Below are 21,556 nucleotides of genomic sequence, written 5' to 3'. Positions count from 1 at the left end.
TCAGTTCCTAGTTTATATATTTCCCACCACTGTCAGTAGCTCTCAGATTCTGGCTGCACATTCCTCCCAAGCATCTTTACACTGCGTAACTTCTGGTCATGTGGTTTTGCTATCACCCACACTTTGAAGTTCATGTTATATTTGGGTTTTCGTTTAAAATCTCCTTGCACTTGGATCAACAGATGCCTTGGAGGAAAAAATAATTGAAAAAAAAAAAAAAATCAGTACTGAAAACCTACAGGACAAAGGGGCAAGGAGGAAAGTAAAATAAATGAATCTCCCCTCGCTGGATCACTTGATGCTTCTACCTCTTCAGGCAAAGGGTTCCTCCGGCACTCTCAGTCACATCGTGGGACCCACAGTTGGGGTTCCAGGAGAACGAAGTGTCAGATCATCTCCATTAGAAAAACTCCAGAGTCACAGAGCAGAAGCAAAGGGGACCTGCACAATCACTTCATTCTCACAAAGATTCTAACTCATAGTATCAAAAAGAGCTCCAATATTTTCATAATTAAAATAATAAAACTGACTTAAATCCATTAGAAGAAGTAGTTCTAATAGTTTTTCATAAACTTTTCCCTTCTACTAGAAATCATTCTCTAATACCTCGAGGGAAAAAAAAGTTATCTTTTACGATTTTCCACTGTAATTGATGACACTAAAAAGATAAGCTGAAGAAGAGATTTCCCAACGCAACACAGAACACACTTGAAAGTGACGTCCTACTGGATTAATTGGCCAATTATGCTCTTTCTCAGCATGTGGTCAGTTTAACTAGACTCAGCAACAACTATTTTAAAACTGTCCTACTTTGCAGTAGGACATGTATTTGTGTATGTAAGTATACGAAAATAAATTCTACTTTGCATCGATCAATATGCTTTCTAGGGTCTCTGTCTGCTTTTTGGAAATTTTCCATCAGTATCATATTTGGCAAGGGTTCCTTCAGAGCTTGACATACAAGCTCTTAAAACAAAATGCTTTTCCCTCAGGCCACTTATTTCTCCATGTTAATTCAATTTAGGAAACGGGATTTGCATTTATTGTTGGACCATCAATGCCTCTTGCTAGCAAGCACAATTACTGAGTAGCAAACGTGAAATAAATTAATATTTTACTGTACTGATATGGTCTTAACCCTGGCAGAGGTCACTATTTTTCACAGCTTCATTACTGGAGATCCTGGGCTAGTCACAGATTTGCAGAGGTTTAAGCTGTTAGCTCACCACTGGAGGTTAAACTGGAGACAATTATTTTTATCAGAAGTGGATTACTACCTCAGTTTAGTCAGTGATAAAACAAACACACACACACACACCAAGCACACAGACAGATTAACTCCCATGGGATAAACAGAGCATGAGCTCGCCTATACAAGCCTACTTTTGTGTTCACCACAGAGCAGGAGCACACACATGAATAGTTGCTGTGGAATAGGAAGTGTAACAAGTTCACAGCTTTTACTAATTACACAGCACAAACTCATTTGGCTGCCTGCACGCTCGGGGCAATTACGCTGCGATTCTGCAGCCGTTTGGAAGCTGCACCGGCAGACAGCAGGTGCACCCAGCAGTGGGGGGGTTCTAGGTTTGGATCCTCAAGTCGATGGTTTTACTTTCAACGGGAGGCGAGTTCAGGACGGTCCTACAGCACTTTCTGGCAGCCCTACCTGAAGTCTCACAGATGATCTGTTTATGGAGAAAGGAAAGGATTTCCTCCTCGCCAGCTGAAGAGAAACACGTTTCCAAGCCTTGAGAGCTGCTCACTTGGCTTATAACCTCATCATCAGCAAGGAGGGCAGAGTGCAAACACAGCTATTAAGGAGCTTCAACATTAATAAAATTAAATGTTTTTAAATAAAACATCTGGCATTAGCTGTTTCTATATGCTGCTTTTATTTCAATTTCTACTCTGAAATATTGGACTCAGCTCTATTTTCACATGTAAACCTGAATGCCAAATTAGACTATCTTGAAGGTTGTCCTAGGAAAAACTTTTAAGAGTTATTCACCCACTTTTTGGCCTGGCACTTTATTTGGTACATAATGGACTGGGAGAGAGCTAAGCACAACAGTAATTTTGCAACATATTTTGCACTGGAAGTCATTTTTGAAGAAAAGCACTCTTATTGCATTCATTTGCCAGTGGTAATCACTAATATTCAAAAATAGCAAATCTTCAAATGTTTCCATAGATGCCTTTGTATAGATGTAGATTTTTTCCCCTTGACAACAGAGACTTATGAGTAAACTCTTGGGCAAAGCAGGAGAGGAGGAGAGACAGCTGTTTCAGTACTGACAACCACAAGCTATAAAATCATGATTCAAACTCTCACAAAAGCCCAACAGAAAAACACCCTCACCAAAGAAAAAAAATCCACAAGACAAATATCAGACCACAGAACATTTTAGTGCTTGAGATGTGATGTGCTGCCCAACACCCCAAAAGCCTCCATGAGCTTTTGATGCCACTCTCAGGTACATGGGTTAAGATGACTGGGTCCCTTCACATTTCACAAGCATTAACTCCAAGAGCTGCCCATGACGTGCCTCAGGTCAGGTCTGTCAGTTCCAGACTCCCACTCTCCCAAAACCAAAACCATGCAAAGGGGAAAGAGCTCATGAAACAATGACCTGCCTCCTCCTCCAACCCAGGGAAGATGCCCCTGTGGACACTGGTTGCTTCTCAGCTAGAAGCAGCACCACACAGCTTGGAAGACTAGGAGAAGAGCAAAACCAACTCTGCTTCCCTTTGAAGGGGATGTCAGCACACCCATGAAGGAGAGACTGAACAGCCTCTCATAACTTTTCTGAAAGCCACTTGCCTGCAGGTTCTCTGCCTTGACAGGAATGAAGTTGTAAGGTGTGTTGACTGAACCCCCGTTTGATGTCCTGAGGCTTAAATGGTGTGAATTTTGGGGTTAGCCTATGCATGGATATGAGTCAGATTCTGTGATCCTTGTGTGTGCCTTCCAACTCAGGATATTCTGTGATTCAACTACAGACCACAGACGATTCTGATCACTGCAATTTCTGTGCTTACTGCCACCCACCAGGCTCCCTCCTGGTCAGCCCACCAAATTGGGTGACCAGAGATTTCTGTGACTTCTGATGTGAGCAGAGTGGCTTTGTAGTCTCTGACCTAGACGTCTGCAGAAGGTATTCACATCCACACCACCGAGCCAAGCTTTAAAACTGAGAAGACATGAGAAAACAGGCCTTGGTCTGCAATAAAGTTTATTTACGTTTGCTATTATTTCTTCAGATACTTGTTTTCTAAATACATTTTACATTCACACAATTGTATCCATTCTTTAACTACAAAAGTAGTAGCATTTTACTGCTAGTAGAAAAGCTTAATTTGACAACCATCACCTTCACAAAATATCTTGCCAAGATCCACTGACAAGAAAACCTTACCCCACAACTGATCTATAATTTGTGTGGTGGAACACTAAAGTGTTAATTGCCTCCATGCTACTTCAAGGACACATTCTTAAGAGTCACATGTCTCATTTGTCAGGCTCTATGAAATACATGCACATTTGCTTAATTATTCTTGATTACATGCTCTGGAAGCACGAATGCACAGAGATGCCTTGCCTGTTGCTCTGAGGCAGGGAAAGTGTATGGGACCTCTTATTTTATTTTACTGTCAAGGAATATCACAAGATAACTACAACAATAAATTTCTACAGTTCCACCTAAAAATTAATTTCAACATTCTATCTAATGATTTTTTCTTCTAAAAACAAAGACACTTTATTAGTATTAAAAATTAAGGAATTGAAAAGCTGCACAAAGTTTTGAAAACAGGGGTAGTAATAGCTGTTGTCCTCAAACTTTGGGAGTGTGGGAATTAATAAAGCACCACCTTAACCATCCAGAACAACAATTTATTTCATTAGAAAGGTGAAAACTTAATCTTTATGGCCATTTATTTTGCAACAGTTAAGCTTTAGCTAATCATTCACTTTAAAACATGGTTTAACATTTTAATCTGCTACATTTCAGACTGGAATACTGCTACTCTGTAGAAAGTCGTCTACCTTCCAAAATTTACCATAACCTCTGAGCTATATGACAACCTGGATACATCTGGACTCTAACCAAAGCACACGAGAGACAGCAGGAGGGACACACCAGGCTGTTCAAGGCCTAATAGCACAGAGATCAAAAGCAGCATCATTCAGGTCACTCCATGGCTCAGCCCCACACAACATCAAGTTCCTCTACAGCTCTGAGCCTTTCTGGTCCTTGCACATGGATACGTATGGATGATGGTATGTGACATATTAAGAGCACCTTAAGCAAAACACAAGAAAGGCTTCCACCCCCCACTTGCTCTAAGTATGCACTGGTTTCCCAAACTAATTCAGTCTTCTTGATAGCAAGAAGTTTGTCTTGATTGGGCTTTGTTTGTTTGTTCGGGTTTTGTTGGGCTTTTTCAGTTTGGTGATTTTGGAGTAGTGAGGGGTTGTGTTTTGTTGTTATTGTTGGGGTTTGTTTGTTTTCTTTGTTTTGTTTTTGGTGGGATTTTGTTTTGTTTTTGTTTGGGGTTTTGTTTGTTTTTTTCTTTGATGAATGTTTTTGTCACCATCCATTACATTTTTCAGATTCAGCACTTGGTCAGAAATCAAAATATTCAGATGAAATAATGCATTTTTCAAAACATAATTAAATCATTGCAATGAGCAGCCACAGGCCCTACTGTTTGCAGCAACAACATGACAATCTCCCCCAGGCACCTCCCTTATTTTTCTTGCTGTTGGGACTGAGAACCATTATGGAAACAACATCAGCATAAAACATGGAGAGAAAGCTGTCATAAGTTGAAACCATCTTCCAACAGTGAACTAATAAAAATACACTGTCCAAATCAATAATAAAGTCAGTTAGGTTGCTGTACTGCTTCAAGAAATGAGCCTGTTCATTTTTATTAGATGAAACCCAAGTTAACCTTCAAATGTGTCCCAAACTTCTTCACGTAAAAAACGGATGAAAAGCACAATTGTGCTAACCACAAAGCCTAAGCCAGCAAAAAATATAGTACATAAGCAGGAAAATAATATTAAAGATCTCTGCCAGACTCCATTGCCCTCAAACAGAATCCAAATCGAGCCCAGAATGCACAGCAGCATCAAGAGGGAAAATGTCTGGCATTCAGTTTAAATGGGACTCGCCCAGCAAAAATGGTTTGGGACAGGTCGTCCAGAAGGAATGCAAAAACAGCAGTGCTGAGGTAATTTGTCAAAAGTACTTTAAAACAATCTGCTGAACAGAAATTTTGAAAAAGTATTCCCTGAGGAAATCTCCATTGCTTGCAGTGCACCGTCTGAAGAAGCTTTTGTGTTCTGCAGTTTCAGACTTTGTTACCTTGTGGGCTACCATTAGGTCCTGTTAAGACATGCCCATAAAAAGAACTTGAACAATGATATGGTAATTTAAATACATAAACTTCTTCACAATTCTTGCTCTCTCTATAAAATCACAAGTAAACAAAGGAAAAGAGCATTTACCTGTCATGGATACTTTAACAAAACATCCAGCCCACCTAAACTACCTCCACGTTACCTCATCACACAATTAAGCATCCACAAAGAAACTTGTGCTGCAAGGAAAGAAAAATCAAAAACCAAACTAACAAAACCCAACAACAATTAAAACCACACACATACAAAAAAACAAAACCACAACACAAAAAGCAAACAAACCATGAATGCACACCAGACTTGAAAAGAAAGACAGTTTTCCTAGATACTTTTATTGATCTGTTTCCTGGTCATGACACCTTCTGCAGCGCCAGCATCTCATTGCTTGGCTAGCTGTTCATCCTGACTGTCCCAAAAAAAAGAAGAAAAAAAAAGCCAACCAACCAAAGAACAACAACAAAACACCACACTACACCATATAAAAACAAACCAATTCTCTCAAATCCCACAGCTATTCCCAAAGGTCCAAATAGCAGCAGCGAGAGTTGTGGATACAGGAACACAGTCCCAGTCCCATCCCTGTCCAAGTTTTGCTCAGAGTTAGCCCTGCAGGCTAAGGCAGCACATGCGCTGAGTTTTCTCCTCCCCTAAACAGAAGTTTAGATTGTGCTGGAGTGGATTGCTACTACTAAAAGCCTCTTTTCATCATATTCAGTAACAGAAGATAATTCATTTGAAATTGTGTATGACTCCATGAGCTTATCATACCTGTTATTTACAGATTCACACCATAAACCTCCAGTGTAACTACCACCACCCTCCTTCCTCTTGAAGAAAAATCCTTCTGGTTTATCACTCTGCTCATCCAGTCACTCAAAGAGAAAAGAGATGCCTGCAGCCTCTCAGACCAATAAAAATTTGTAAGACAGTGTTTCCTGCATGGTTTGTTTATTTATCGACAAGTCTCTTATCAGCAGTGGGTTTAAAAAAAAAATTAAAAATCATAATCTTCACAGTTTTGCCTGGGCAAACATGAACATTTGGTAAAAAGATGCTGAAAACTGCTAGATTGCAGGACATGCTGGTCACTCATACTAGGTGTTTCCAGAGTTTAAGACCTAAAATTTTAAAAATGCCATGAATATCCAGCGACTAAATCCGTCATTGAGAGTTCAGCAAGCTTCAGTGACCCTGATGAGCACAGCAGCCTTGGCAGGGCAGAGAGGTAGCCTAATCTCTGAAAATTAAAAGCTTTGAAGATTAAGAGCAGGACCTTGAAATGACCCAGAGAGAAAGAGAGAGAGACTAAGTGGTTTCTGTGAACAGCCTCTCCCGGGCAACAGGCTGCTGCTCAGTCCCCACCATCCGCAGCCAGCAGCTCCAGCTCAGGAGCATTCCAGCTCAGCTGCTTGGGCTCTTCAGGGGTGAGAGATCAGAGCTGCAAGGCCCGAGAATGGAGTTTAGTTTGCTAGAAAACTGGGATGGAGGGAGATGTTCCTGACTGCATTCATTATCCTATGTTTAGAATATTCTCTTTTTCTGGAAAACATCATGGAAGTTACAATTACCCTGAAGTTATGATGTTACCAAGTTATACAGAAAAGCTATGACATGGATTTCTAAAGTTCTGCGTGATATTGTTATTTTCTTCCCTTTGTCTCACAAAACATAGACCAAAATGGGATTCAGAGATGTAGCTGAATCCTCACCAGTACTGAAGACACCAAGTTAATTACATTTCACTGGCTAACTTCCTGCTTTACACCCTAGGACATCCTTTACCTTTTTCACAGCACCATAATCACCGATTTGCTTTCAGCTCACAGTTTCCAAAAATGTCAGATCCTTTCCTGCCAAGTTGCTGACAAGTCAGGTGTTCCCCCTTTTCTTGGTTTTCTGCCTGACCAGTACTTGCTCATCCTCTAGCCAGTTACTCCTAAATGCAAGGTTTTGTACTTCACTGAGCTGCATCCACCACTGCAGAACAAAGTACTAGGAGCTCAGGGCTCCAGCCTGCGAATTATTTGGTATGTGCAGGTAGGGGAGATGGAACCAAACACCTGAACCTCATTAATAAGCAAGTTAAAGCACAATCCCTGCACTGCAGGTTAGGCACAAGCTAGGATTATCCAAGGGAAGTATAACAATTGTACCTACAGGCACCTCAGAAGAGCTGCTGAGGGGAGCAGCATCCACCCAGACAATCACCCCCTCTTCCCTCTGCAGCAGGGTACACATCTTTTTGTGCTCATGTGTGGTTCACTCATTGATTTACTCTCCAAATTACCCCTCATTCTTCCTCACTACCATTCTTACCACTTCAGCTTTTTACAGCTACCACCACTTGCATATTTTATCATAAAGATAGGAAAGCAAAGTCTGAAGGAGGGCTGTAGTGGAAAGACAAAGAAAGATGTGTCACAGAGACAGTGAATGGCAGTATCTAACACAGCCAGTCCCAGTGTCACACCTTAGGCGGGCAGCTGAAACATGAACACACAACACTTCCTACTGAGCCACCATTACCAGAGGGACAACTTCAGAGAACAAGGTAAAGACCAGTGAAGGTGAGGGCTATGTATATGACAAGGACAGAATAGGTGTTCTCTTTCATTTCACAAAGCACGCTTCAAAAGATAATTACAATAATAATTTGTATCCCAAGCTTTTGGGATGCACCTTAACACCCAGTTTCATACCTCGCTGTTTGTCTTTGCAGAGGGATGAAGGACCTCCCAGCAGACCTCACATTATCTGGCAGGCCAGGCCAGTGGAAGAAGCAATTACCCAACTGACAATAGGTTACACAATTAAGAGAAGGTCTGTGCACACATGCAAAGTACACAAAACCATAACCTGATTTTTTAAGCTCAGAACAACACATTAGACATCCAGTTCCAAGCAGTACACTTAGTTCCACATGTGTGCTGGGTTTTTTGTTTGTTTGTTTTTTCCCCCTAGGATAGCCACCACAGAGAAAATTAGTATAATATTTCAGGAACAATCCATCTCATTGATTTTATGTGCCCAAAGGAAGCAGAAATCAAAACAAGGTGGAAGGTAGCTTGCCATTTCCAGTACAAAGTCTTGCAGGAAAAGACCCAACAGGTCTCTGGGTTGCTGAATTGCTCAGCAATGCCATTATGTGGTATCAAAAACAATGAAGTTAAAATTACTGGAATTATGATGAAGACATCAATAGAAAGAAAAGAAAAATGTAACAAACTCATGCATACTACTTCAAAAAAACAAAAACTATCAAAAGTTTTTCCTTCATCTTGCTTGCTTTCAACTGATTACCAAGTTAGCTGGAAATAACTTTATGTTCTTTACAGCAATTTTTATCACCTCTGTATAAAACTGAGGACTACTTCGACTTCTATACGCAACACTCCTCTTGCATAGGAAGGGAGGCTCAGTTGAGCTGTATTGGTTACTTTATCTATTGAAGAACTCTCTTCTAATGTGACTTTCTGACAGAACAGTTTCTTTATCATCCAACAGACATAAGCAAAACTGATATGTATGAAGAAGACATACACAAATGCACACACGTGTATTGATATTATTTAAAACTCTTCTCCACAGAAAATAATCTTCAGAGTCACAGTTTAAATTCAGAAGAAGTATTCACCAAAGGCTAGACAGCTATCACAAAAAATAGAGAAACCAGTATAAGCAAAAGGGCTGCATTTCTTAGCGTTAACAAGCCCTGACCAATTACCTTCTGGCCTAGCTACTTTACTCACATGCATGAAGTACATGCCAAAAGACACCCATTAATTACAACTATCCAGTCCAGTATAGCAACCAGCAAAGCAAAACTAGCTCTAGACTGTATGCTTATTTGTATCTTACACAAGACAATCACCTAAAAGGCTCAGAAAAAAAATCCTTCTACAATGCAAATTTTATGCATGTACTCACACAGACACACATTGATGCCAACTTTTGTTTTCATTTTCAGTTCTCAGAGACTGTTTATGGAAAGCTGTGTCATTGCAACCCACACGTGCCAGCAATGATTAAAAAAAGAAAGACAGGAGAATATTCAAAAAACTACAACAAAACACACATAGCAGGCTGGTTAAATCAATTCCAGAAGCTAAAAAAAAAAAAAAAAATAAAAATAAAAAAAAAATCAATAAATACAGTTCTTTTCTGCAAGAATAGAAAATGAAGACTTACATTTCAAGGCACAAAGAAATTACATTTATGACTTCAGGAGCACCAATCGAATATAATGTTCTACACCAACTATTATCATATAAGAAAGATCTCTGAGTTCTCAGAACCGGCTACCCTCATTTATGAAGGTCCAAAGAACTACAAATTTTTATTAGACCAGTCAAGACATCTTGATAGATTTCTTAAAGTATGCCATCTTCTTTCAGAGAAACCATAAGACTGAATGTAGATAGAGGCGTCAGAAAACTTTCAATCATGGAAAGGAGGGAGACACATGTGCTTACAGAGGAAAGAATTTTATCTTTTCTATTCCTATGCTGACCTGAACGTACCAAGTCAACCACACACACACCTGAAACTTCAATGCTTCTGGACAAATATGCTAACTTATCTAAATTTAGTAAACACTAACTTACCCAGCATCCTCTTGGAAGCCTTCCAGTTCATCTCTCTGTTCTGCTAGCGTGGATTCTAGATCCAGATAGGTACCGTTGTGGGACAATTGCAGGGTACAGTCATCAAGCTGTAAAAAAAAAAAATAATAATAAAATAAATCAGATCATTAGATTACAGCAGTAATTTTCTCTAATGTACCTCTGCCATTGCCTTGCTATTTCCAAGGTTCCCAGACAAGATGTCCCTGACAGAAATCATATGTGGGGAGCAGATAAGAAAATAGGTGCTGTTTGGAAATTTATGCAATCTCAAATCCATATTCACTAGAGCATGTTTGGTCACAACAATATCAATACAACTAACAAACACAGAAAAATTTACTTATTTGAACATATAGAAGGAGATTAAAGGGTTTTATCACAGTAACTTTACAATCCTGTAGGGAAAGGAAAGTTAATTTAAATATCTATCTAGGATATGAATGACTGTTCTTACGGTACATTTAAGTATAGTTTGCAGACCTCTGCACGAAGGTGGAAGAAAGAAGCAGCTGTTTCATGAACATCCCCTGTGAGGGAGGATACAGCCAAGGGACGGCGCAAGGCGTAGCAGCCAAGAGCTGAGGTCCTGCAGTGAGGGGGAGCACAGTCAACCAAGACCCAGATTTTCTGGCATTCCCATTTTAGGGCTAGGCCCTAGTCTGCATCAGAATTTGCAGTGAAGACCTTCCAAGGCACTGGAGGGAGGACTGTGCACACATACCAACTTCCTACAAAGGTTCTGAGGTAACCAAGGACCAGACCTGAAACTAGGAACCTGCCTGCAATGACAGTGAAGAGGGAGAAAGCAATTCATAAGCCCTCTTTATTTCCATCCTATCTTCCCACTCTTCAAGTTTTCCATTAATTGTTCCAGTTGTTAAAAAAGCCAGATTTGAAGGAATTTTCTGACTTTTTTTTTTTAAATGGGAAGCTCATCACAGGAGAAGGTCTAGTAAGGTCCACTTCAAAACTCTGGCTAACTTATGGCACAGGAATACAAAATAATTACTGGGTCAAGAGGGGTAACTGAAGAAGCCTAAGGGAAGAGCTAGAAAGTAACATGAGCTGCTCTCTCACCATGAGATAACCCAGTGTCAAATCACAAAGAATGAGCAAAAAAGCCTTGCCAGGGCAAGAAAACGTTTACTAAAGGGCAGGTGAAAGTACAGGTTTGTCCTGTCTCACATCAGTAGGGAGTAAGTGACCATCTGCTCAGAGAACCCAGACCAGAAAGTGCGACCACCAAGCCCAGCTGGACAGTCTGCTGGGGACCTTCATGTGTCAACACTGCACTGGGGCTCCTTTTGTAGCAGGCTCCAAATTCACAAATATCACAAGTCCCAGATATATTGTGCTACTAGATACAAAACCCAGTCTGATAGCCCAGCAATCTCAGACTGACCTGCCAAACAAAGGTGTTTAATTCCTCTGGATTTAGCAAAACAAGATGATAAGCCCTTTGAATGCCTCTACCAAAAAGCAACTGTGACAATGATGATGTAAATGTATGTCCCTGCTGCAAGGGCAACTTTGGGAAGCGGAAAATATTTAACATCACACTTCAAGCCAATCTTCTGCCATGGGAGGCAACCAATGTGTCTTCGAGGGGGTAAACAAAGGTCTGAAACAGCCAATGGCTCAAGGAAAGGAAATTACAAACCTTTGTCACATCCATGTATTTTTTTTCTTTCTACTCTTTTTAACACTAGGGAAGAGAACCAATGAGAATCCATCTTTGATGAATTACCTATTTTAAGTTCCCATCAAAGATATGGGTTCCCAGGAGCTGTTCAGGAAAGCATGACAAGCATCCACGCTTCTCATCTGGCAATCAATGTCGAAACTTAGTCACCCAGTTTCCTATCACTGATTTATATATGCAAGAAAAGAATACCAATACTGTTCGATTATTCTGAATTAGGTGCATTGGAAATACTGCAGAAGAGCTCATTTACAATGAGCAAGCGATAGAGCAGGACTTCTGGGATAGTCCACACCACTGTACTTTGCACTGTTTGCAAACTGAAATAAAAGTTCATCCTCTGGATAAAAGGAGATGGTAGGAGGAGGAGGAGGTCAAGTTGTATCTCAAACTTGTTCCATTTTTCCATTTCCTTTTTCCCCTGGAGAAAAAGGCATCAAATATGGCAACTTAAGTTTTTGCTCTGACTCCTGGTGATTAAAGAAAGCTAAGAACCACCAAGTGCAGCCCCTCCGATACTAGGAATAACAATAGTATTACTATTCTATATCTTCCTAGTTACAAAGGATATTATTATCCTATGCTAAGTCAAAACACTCTCTTTAGAGAAAAGAGACTAAATACTACTCTGGGAAAACTTTTTCCCAGTAGCCTAGGGTGTCTAATGAAATGCTAATTTATTCAAAGTAATGCCAAAAGGCAAACTACTAATTAGATAAATGTTCTGCTGTCACTATGGAGATCAGGAGATTTGCCCACAATTTCCAATTATACTGCATAATTAGGGAAAAGGAACTGTGCTTTACTAATATCTTACTACTTTAGTGTATAAAAAGCATGATGAGAACAGGAAGTACTTCATGAATAAAATAAAGAAGAATAAGTACATTCTACCTATTTTCATCTCATCTCCATAGTTTCAACTGAACATAGTATTCATTTAGGCTTTAAAGCACTGTACATTGTACACTGTATCCATTAATAGGAGTTAGGGTAATGGGAGAAAGGGCAATATCTTTTATTTACAACACTGAGTCTCACCAAAAATTTTTTTTTGCTTCTTTTGTGTGTGTACACACAGAGATGGAAGGGAGAAGAAAACAAAACAAACAAACGAAAAAAATCACTTTTAAATGGAATGTAAAGTATTAAGGCAATGATCTCGAAAATCCTCCTTATATAGGATCATTTTGCTACTTTGCCTCCAAACTTCACTTGCACACATGTTTTACAGGCAGAATACAAAAAGAGAAGTCACCTTATGAATTATTTTTAATTAGTGCCTTCTTCAACACAAAGGATGGCTGATGTTCACTCATTAGTGCTTATTAGTAACAATTCAGGACGTTGGTCTCTCCCCTCTGCTCAATGTTAATCCCATGTTTATCTGCTACGCATCACTTCCCCCATCTCTGGAGACCCTCATAAATGGCCCCATCTAGTTCACTCACAACATGCTCTTCCCATTGATCATAATTCTCATTAAAATCCTTATTAACAACCCTCTCTTAGGACAATCAAAAGGCAGAATCCATAAAGAAAGCCTTTCAAAGAACATTTAACTGAGCTGTTTTCCATAATCGTGAATGAGACTGCCATTCAATTTTTTAGAAATTAATTCCATTTATTTCACTTTGTTCTTCACAATTCTGTTTAACTTTTCAGTATTCCTTACTGGTCCCAAAATTCAGAGCTGCATTTTGTTGTTATTAAACTGCTTAACTCATTTATATTATTGCCACAAGGACAGATTCTCCAAGGTCTTTTCATGAGCTTACAAAACCATTTTTATTTTTTTTTCTAAAATCTCTCTTGCCAGCCCCTTCAAATAATTTGTCATTTTTTGTTTCACACTTTCCTGTATTGCTTAGAAGAGCCACAAGGGTCATGCATATAGCACCTACACCGCAAACATAGCAGGCATGAATGGAAAACCAACAAAGGATCATGCTCACACACAGACCTAAACACCACCATCCCAATGGTTTCATATGTGTGTGTAGATTATATATATATATATATATATATGTATATATATATGTATATATATGCAGGTATTTCAAATATTTTTCCCTGCAGTTTTCAAAAAACTAACAATTGACTCAATAGTCAGATCCTGAGCTAAAAGCTGAACCCCCAGAAGAGAAGGAACTTCGCCTGAGAAGCCAGAGCCAAACAAGTGCAGATAAACGCCAGAACTTCAGGACAGCATCATTGACTGGCTGTAAACACGACGTATTTTTCTATCCTGCAGAATCCTGATTCATTTACTTCTCAAACATTTTCAGGAAATTAGACAGATGACACACAGTGTTGTGCAGGTGTTCTCAGAGCAGGACCACACTGTGCTTTCAATAGGGCAAGGCATGAAGAGTTATGAAGTATGTGATCATATCACTAATGACTAAATCATAATGTGTCTGTCCAAATTAGGGGGATACTAAGGTTAAATTCACAAATTTTATTTTGTATACCATAAACGTCTGTCTTAAGTCTTGTAATCATCTCCTTATAAGTTCTCAAGAATAGGGGTTTTTTAAGAGAATTATAGTTTCAGCACAATAAGCTGTATTGATGTCCTTGTGAGTCATCACCATAGTTAGAAACTCCTTAAATAACCCTGAAATAGAGTTTTCCCACAGAAAAATGGAAATGTAAGAAAATATAAGGGAAACATTAAAAAAAAAAATGAACAGGAAGTACATAAAAAGACCACAGGGTTACAAGAAATAGTTACACTACTATAATTTTATAGTTTACACCATTATAAGTTTCAACCTAAAAAGTCAAACACAATTAACTATGCAAAAGCAAACAAACATCTGATTAAACAGTTAAAGCATCAGAACATTTTAAAGCAAGGTTTCCTACACCCTCATCCTTTTCTGTTTAATGAAATGCTACCATACAGGAGGAGAAGGATGTCCTGGCTTCAATTATAACCAGAAACAGGCACAGCCAGGTCAGAGCTGCAGCGCTCGGGTTTTGTCCTACCCCAGGGGTCATCCCCACCTCACCAGCACTGGGGGAGCCCTCAGTGGCAATGCACCCATCTGCCACCTGAACACAAACAGGTCACGGAAAGTTAAGCCACCAACTCGTGCAAGAATTCCTTATGGGCTGCCAGGAAATCAAGAACATAGGGCAGCACCTCTCTTTGGCATCTTCTTTTGCAGGTAACCCAATCTAGACAGTAGCAGCCAGTCACTCAACCTGCAGGGCCAAAATAATTTGTATCGCAAGGCTACCAAGCTTAAGAGGACTCAAAATAGTCTAATACTAGTATACTAGTGATGGCTTTTTACTTGTTTCAAACACTGACTGACAGAAACAGGTAACACCTATTTCTCTTCGTAAAGAAACTCTTGTTGCTTTGCAACAGCAAAGCTCATTTCTCCAAATTTCATAGTTGAAGCATATCACCAAAAGGAGCAATGAACAGCAGTGGAAAGATAGAACAGCAGTAAAAAAAGGTGACCATCAGCCAGTTACCTAATGCAAATAAATGACTAATGCCACCTGATGCTTTCAGAAACTAGTTGAATGAATGAAAAAAAAAAAAAAAAAAACCACACACACACACACCCTGAGTTCAGTAGTATTAATCTACTGACTTTAGCTTCTTATAATCCAAGAGAAACACCTAAAACCAGAGGGTGGGCAGTACGAGAACAAAATACCTGCTTCCAAACACCCATAACACACACACCAAGTACTGCCACCTGCTCCTCTTTGAACACGCTTGCAAGTGCTTCACATATGCACCGGACTTCTTACTCAAGAAGCCCAGTGAGTAAATAATTCAATGCAAAGGCAACACACACCTTACCATGCCAACAGAAACTCCTGTGAGTCTGTTCTCTTGTCCCTCAGAAGGCTTTGCTAGATTAGCACTCATCCAAAATGGACTTGACTTTGCTTGTTATAGCTTCTCTGTTCCAAGGTAGCTGTAGATGGGCAGATGTTAAGGAGGGGAAATGCGAGAGGCACCCTCCCACCTTTTCAAAAAGCATAGCAGAGCCACAAGACATTAGAAAAGCTTCTACTTTTCCCTTATTGTTCAAAGACCACAGAACTGTATTTTTCTAAATCATGGAGAGCTGCTCTTTACTCACCTTCAATTCCCCTGCCCCAAGAATCCAGTCAGAAGAATAGATTTTGGACAAGTAGCTTTTCACGTCTCTCCTAAACACCCAGAAGGTGTTACCAAGTGAGCAGCCAGGATGCACAAAGAGAGATATGATTTTATTTTCCATTTAAATAAAGGTAGGCATGGTTCAAAAAGTCAATTCAGGTGGCAATCAATGATCACATTCATAGGATGACGGGTCCTACATTACCACACAGGAGGATACACTCAGTTACCAGAGCTAATACAAATCACCAGAACTGCCTGACTTTGCAGCCATGAGCTGGAAGTAAAACCAACTCTCACCAGATTTCCACTGATTCTAGCTGTAGCTGCTGGACAGATTATTTTGCTCATTTGGTCATTTCCAAAATTGCAGGAAAACTGAATGAGAGGGAGAGATTAGAGTAATCCAGTGCCAGTTTCTGGCACAGACTCAGAAAAATCTTTATCTTACTCAAATGTCTGTCTTCATCTTTCATTTACACATTATTGGGTGTTAATTGTTCTCATTAGTGCTGGCATGCTTCTTACTCACCCTCACCGCTGCTCTGCAGAGTAGATTCAATAAAAAGCAAAGTTCCTTTACACTCAGTTTTCCCTTTCTAAATCTAAAGCCTTGCGTTGCTTTACACATCGCAACCCTCACACATTTGCACACTCGAGCTACACAGTTCTTAAATATGCTCCCTTCTGGTTCAGCTGTTCCCAGCACAATGGGAATCCTGTTACCAGGGCCAACAAATGCCAGTTTTCCCTCTGCACTGCCATCTCGTCTCTTCTGTACAAAAACCAATTTCTCCTCAGGAAAAGGAGAAAAAACAGTTCCGCCTGCTCACCAGCCCAAACATATTCCATATTTCTAGGCAAACTGCAAAAACTGATTGGTGCAAATGAATATTTAATACTTTTCCATGCAATGCCAAGCTTCATGCCGAGAATGACCTTGTTATTTTCGGAATGCATCATATTTTAACGCTTTTGAAAATTTATTACAGGTCAGCAGATGCAGTTTTTCTGCACCAGCACACAGCTGGTCCTTTAAAACGTAACAAGATTTCTGTCACTGTTCATTCTCACAACATAATAAAAATATGGAAGTGGTTTAATTGCCTCCCACAGACCAAGGCAAACACATCAGAATAATTATCTGGCTTCAGAGCTGCCACCACCACCATGTCACCAAGGGCCTCAGTCTCTCCCTCCTCACGTGAGTAGGTGCTACCCAGTCTGTGCCACGGTTATACATGTTCCAGTCATTGTCATTTTGGGCAACATGACTGAGAAAGACCAAAGTAGCTAGCCCAGAAGTGATGCCACATGACCCCTTTCAGGCAAAAAGCTTGACCTTAATGAGATTAAAGAAAAGTAAGAACTCTGTAAGCCAAATCTTAGTGCCTACAATTAAGTGTACTCTGAAAACTGCTCTCATCTTCAAGCATGGCAGGAAAGTCCCTATGCTCCAAGTACCTCCATTGCAGTTCCTTAAAACTATACTCCTTCTCTCCCCACACAAAACTATATTAAAAAGAAAAAAGCAACTCAATAGTATTTTCTTAAAAACTCCTTTAAAATTACAATAAAACTAATACCTTCATGAGATCAGAGTTTTAAAAGCAAGGTCAGGCACTGGCTTTATATAGAAGGCCATTTATGAAAAGGCAGTTGCGCCAACCTTCAGTCATCTACAATCACAAAAGTCAGCAAGGTTTCTGAGCTTGCAAACTCGCTCTTCTCTACTGACTTAGAGGCTGGAGAAAAAAAAATACACAACCTGATTTGCTAGATCTGTGACTTTACATTATAAGCAGTAATTTAGCATGCACAACAGTATTCCCCAATTTTGCAGCTCTTCGAGAGTGATTAGCATAGCTTGTGGGAGTAGTTATTAATGCTAATGCACCTCTGGTTTATTTTTAGCACAGTAACTGCCATTGTCAAACTGTTTCAAACACTTGGTACTTTTTGCAGAGCTTATATGCTGTTGCGTTGGAGGAACTGTGCCCACACACAAAGCACAGTCCAAAGGTTTGCGCAACTTGGTGTAGGGCCGCCAGAGCACAATTACTTTAAAAGGAACTGCTACTCTGATATGAACATGTTGGTGTTTTGAATGTAGGCTGCACTCCTCGTCTGAATTAGCAGCTTTTATCTCTGGCCTGGTAGACGCCACAAAATACTCTTGGGGTCAGGTAATACAGTGCACGAAGCAAAACGTTAATGCCACATTACATCCTCAAGAGCCACTGGAACAATACAGCGCCAACAAAAATATTCTGCTGAAATAACAGTGACACTGAAAACAAACACAGAAAGCTGTTATATTAATATTATGGGTTTGACTTAATAACAACAAAAGGAAGTTCAGAGTTCAAAATTCTGAAACTGCTATTTCGGGGGTCTCTGAAATGGGCAACAGACCACAGCGAAAACATAACACATCGATGCCTACCTGTTGCTGTTCTTACAAAATGATGTCACTGACTCTCAGACCGTTTGCTTCGTGATTTCCTTTAACACAGTGCTCCACAGGGAGCAATTTAGAGTTTACTAGAGTATCTGTGTCCAAATATGACACCATGACTTCCAAAAGCAGCCACACAGGCATTGTTAGAAAGCATACGAGTGTTCAAAATTTCAACCACCATGGAACAAGAAAGCCAAATAAATCCATCCAGAGGTGAGAGTTACTGCAAAGTTTTTTAAAAAACTTAAAAAGCTAACTGAAAACATTATAAATTATTTAATTTCTGCATAAAAATTATGCAGAGTTTCATGCTGCATGGGGAACTAACACACATTCCTTCACCCCCCACCTAATTCATTTATTTTAAGTTAAATTTGTGAAGACATGCAAACCAAACAGCCAACAGTAGAATTTAGCAAAGTCAAATTGTTTAGACCAAAAACTCTCCAGCTCTTTAACCCAAAAAACCTACTGCATTTTCTAGTTTTCCTACAGTAAACATAACAAACTTACAGGATGAAAAAAACCTAACCTCTGCATCCTCTCATTAACTTTTTGGCACAGAGATTCTTCCATTCCCTTTCCCCATCCTTGTTGGGCTCTTCCTAAGGCAGCAAAGCGCTACCTCTTCTCACCTTCATCTTCAGCTGAACAGAAGAGTGGCCACAAGAACAGGATCTTTTATTTGAAGTATATGCAGCTGATACACAGCTGTATATATGGCTGATACACAGGAGATGCCTACAGCTGACACATTCTCATTACTATTTGGCTGGAATTACTGTGAAGGCATCCAAGGAAATTGAAATAATCTTTAGGAAGGAGATAGGTAAAAAAAAGGTAGAGAACTAGGGAGTTTATCATCTGAGGAATCTTTTGTTCAGAGTGTGTGTACCTGTGTGTAAGAAAAACACTGAGCTAAAAATCTCAGAAATCATTCTTTTGAAGTAGAAGTCAAGGAAAGCAAAAATTAAAACTACTTTGTGACAGTCACATCTGGCTTCTTTTGCACTTCTGTTACTAAAGTGAAAACTGTGAAGTACTTCATATTTGAAAAACATTTTTTGAAGTCACATAGCAGAATGAATCTATGACGTGTAGTCTTTTATTCCTAATGCATGTCGCTAAGAGGAAGCTTTCTACTAGCATCCACCCCCTCACTCGAGCTGTTGAAAGAAACAGGTTGTCCTAAGGATTCCAACATCGCTGCATTTGGGACACCACAAGTTGCTCACTACCCTCTCACAGAACTAAAACACTGGATTACTGCACCATTTACAGGGGTGCAGCAGGCATACAGCAACCAATAAATGCAATGCATCTGCAGCAGTGATGGTTTCACTGACATGGTGGCTGAACACCTACTAGACAATATACTACAAAAAGTAAGATACTTATCCCTCTTCTAATGCGCAAGTTGCATTTCCACCTATTTGTTTCAGGTCTGCATCCTTCTAAAAACAGTATAGCTAGAATCAGCCCTGAGAGATCACAGATGCACTTAAAATCTATATTTGAGAGAAGAGGTTATTTGCATCCATGATCCCTTCTCTACCTAAATAAATAAATAGATTCAAAACTAAGGAAAACAGAGAAACTAGAGACAAAATATCAGCCTATTTGGAAATCCAGAGCATGGAGGCTTGAGGGAAACCAAGACAGCCTCAGATGGAGAGGAATGGGTAGTAGTTCTGTGGCAAGTGCAGTTCTGGAAAAATTGACACACTTCTGAGGGCCAAAGCAGGGGAAACTTGGAGCTGATAAGACCAAAAGACAGAGTCAAAGAAAAAGGTAGCCCAGGGTAAATGAGCTTTTGTTATAATCAAAACTTGACTCTGAGGCTTCTGGTTAGTTATCTGAAAGTTAAAAAAAAGCAAACAAACCAAAATAAAGGAAAAAAAAAAAAAAAGACAAATGAAAAAAAAACCCACTAGCACAGACCCATGACATTAAGAAACAGGAAAACACACTAAATGCATTCTCATCAAGAGTTTGTGTGAAATACAAAAAATGATAATGCATGGTAGTATTACCAAAGAGAACATCACACACTTGTCAACATTATCATTTCTCAGACAGAGTCTGAATTTTGGAGGTTTAAATGAAAGATTTTTCTCTACAAAGAATATTCTAATGAATACAATTATCAACTCTTCCTGATATTTAGACTGCATCTTAAAGGCTTTGTGAGCAGATTAAAAAGTTTAAGAGAATGAAACTTAATGCAAGAACACTGAAAAATTGTGAAAATACAGGTACCCTGCAGACTCTCTTAACTCCTACTTCTAGATTTTTTAAAAGCACATGAGGGATCTTAAGTCAGGTTCTCTGCCCTTGAGCAGAATTTATTTGGCACTTTACATCTATTTATTTATTTTTTTAATCATCCATTTTTTCCATGCTTGATTAGTTGCCAAGCAGTTTCAACTGCCACCTTTAAAACAGTTGTCTGGAACCTCTGCATTCATTAGGATCACATCTGAACAATAATGAAATAGAAAACCCCACTATCCAACCCAGTTACAAACAAAATACAAGTTTGTAAGGAAAGAATGAATGCAGTATTACCAGCCATATCTCAACAGTACTCAGTCCTTGCTTAAACTCTGACCACCCTGTTTCAAAGGGTATAGAGAGAAAATAACTAGAAACAAATGGCAGTGGACAGGCTCTAAACAGTACCAGGGAAGGCTGGCTGATGCCATAAGAGAACAAAAAGACTGTGATAGTTTGGGAAAAAAGTGACCACCATGGTACTTAAGAACAAAACAAAACAAAGGTCAATTATGCTCTTAGCCTTTTTCAGAACAAAGGAATAATAAATGAAACAAAAAATACAAAACTGTTTAAAAGTGAGCCTTAAATACAGTGCATAATAGGCAAATAAAGCTCATAATTAGAGTTCAAAGCTTAGAGATCAAATGCAATTAAATATTTCTAGGAATAGAAAGGTTAATTTTTTGTAATTAAGAGCATATAAAACATGTATCCTTCAAGACACCAGACATCTAACATCTATTATTTAAATTGGTCTGTTTAGGTAGTACTCAAGTATCCCTCCAAACCATCTGGTATAACCTACAGTAGATCACTGCCATAGTTATCACTTGCCTCTATACAAAAAAGAACTACAACATACCTGTACTTTGCTATAAGCATAAAAGCTTGTACAAACAAATCTACTTCAGTCTCTTGTGTTCAG

The 21,556-nt window shown here is 39.4% G+C and overlaps 1 protein-coding gene across 14 annotated transcripts in view; it reads right to left on the bottom strand.

The window, feature by feature from the left end:
* The window catches only part of FHOD3 (formin homology 2 domain containing 3), a 385,520-nt gene that overhangs the window by 340,165 nt on the left and 23,799 nt on the right, over positions 1 to 21,556 (bottom strand). For all 14 annotated transcript variants that reach the window (XM_065052812.1, XM_065052801.1, XM_065052803.1 and 11 more), the window contains exon 2: positions 10,036 to 10,142. In XM_065052812.1, the coding sequence (XP_064908884.1) occupies positions 10,036 to 10,142 (107 nt within the window). The remainder of the gene's footprint in view (positions 1 to 10,035; positions 10,143 to 21,556) is intronic.

The sequence above is a fragment of the Columba livia genome, chromosome 2 (genome assembly GCF_036013475.1).
Source record: "Columba livia isolate bColLiv1 breed racing homer chromosome 2, bColLiv1.pat.W.v2, whole genome shotgun sequence".
Classification (NCBI taxonomy): domain Eukaryota; kingdom Metazoa; phylum Chordata; class Aves; order Columbiformes; family Columbidae; genus Columba; species Columba livia.
Note: the sequence above shows the minus strand (reverse complement) of the source record. Positions and strands in the feature narration are given on the sequence as shown.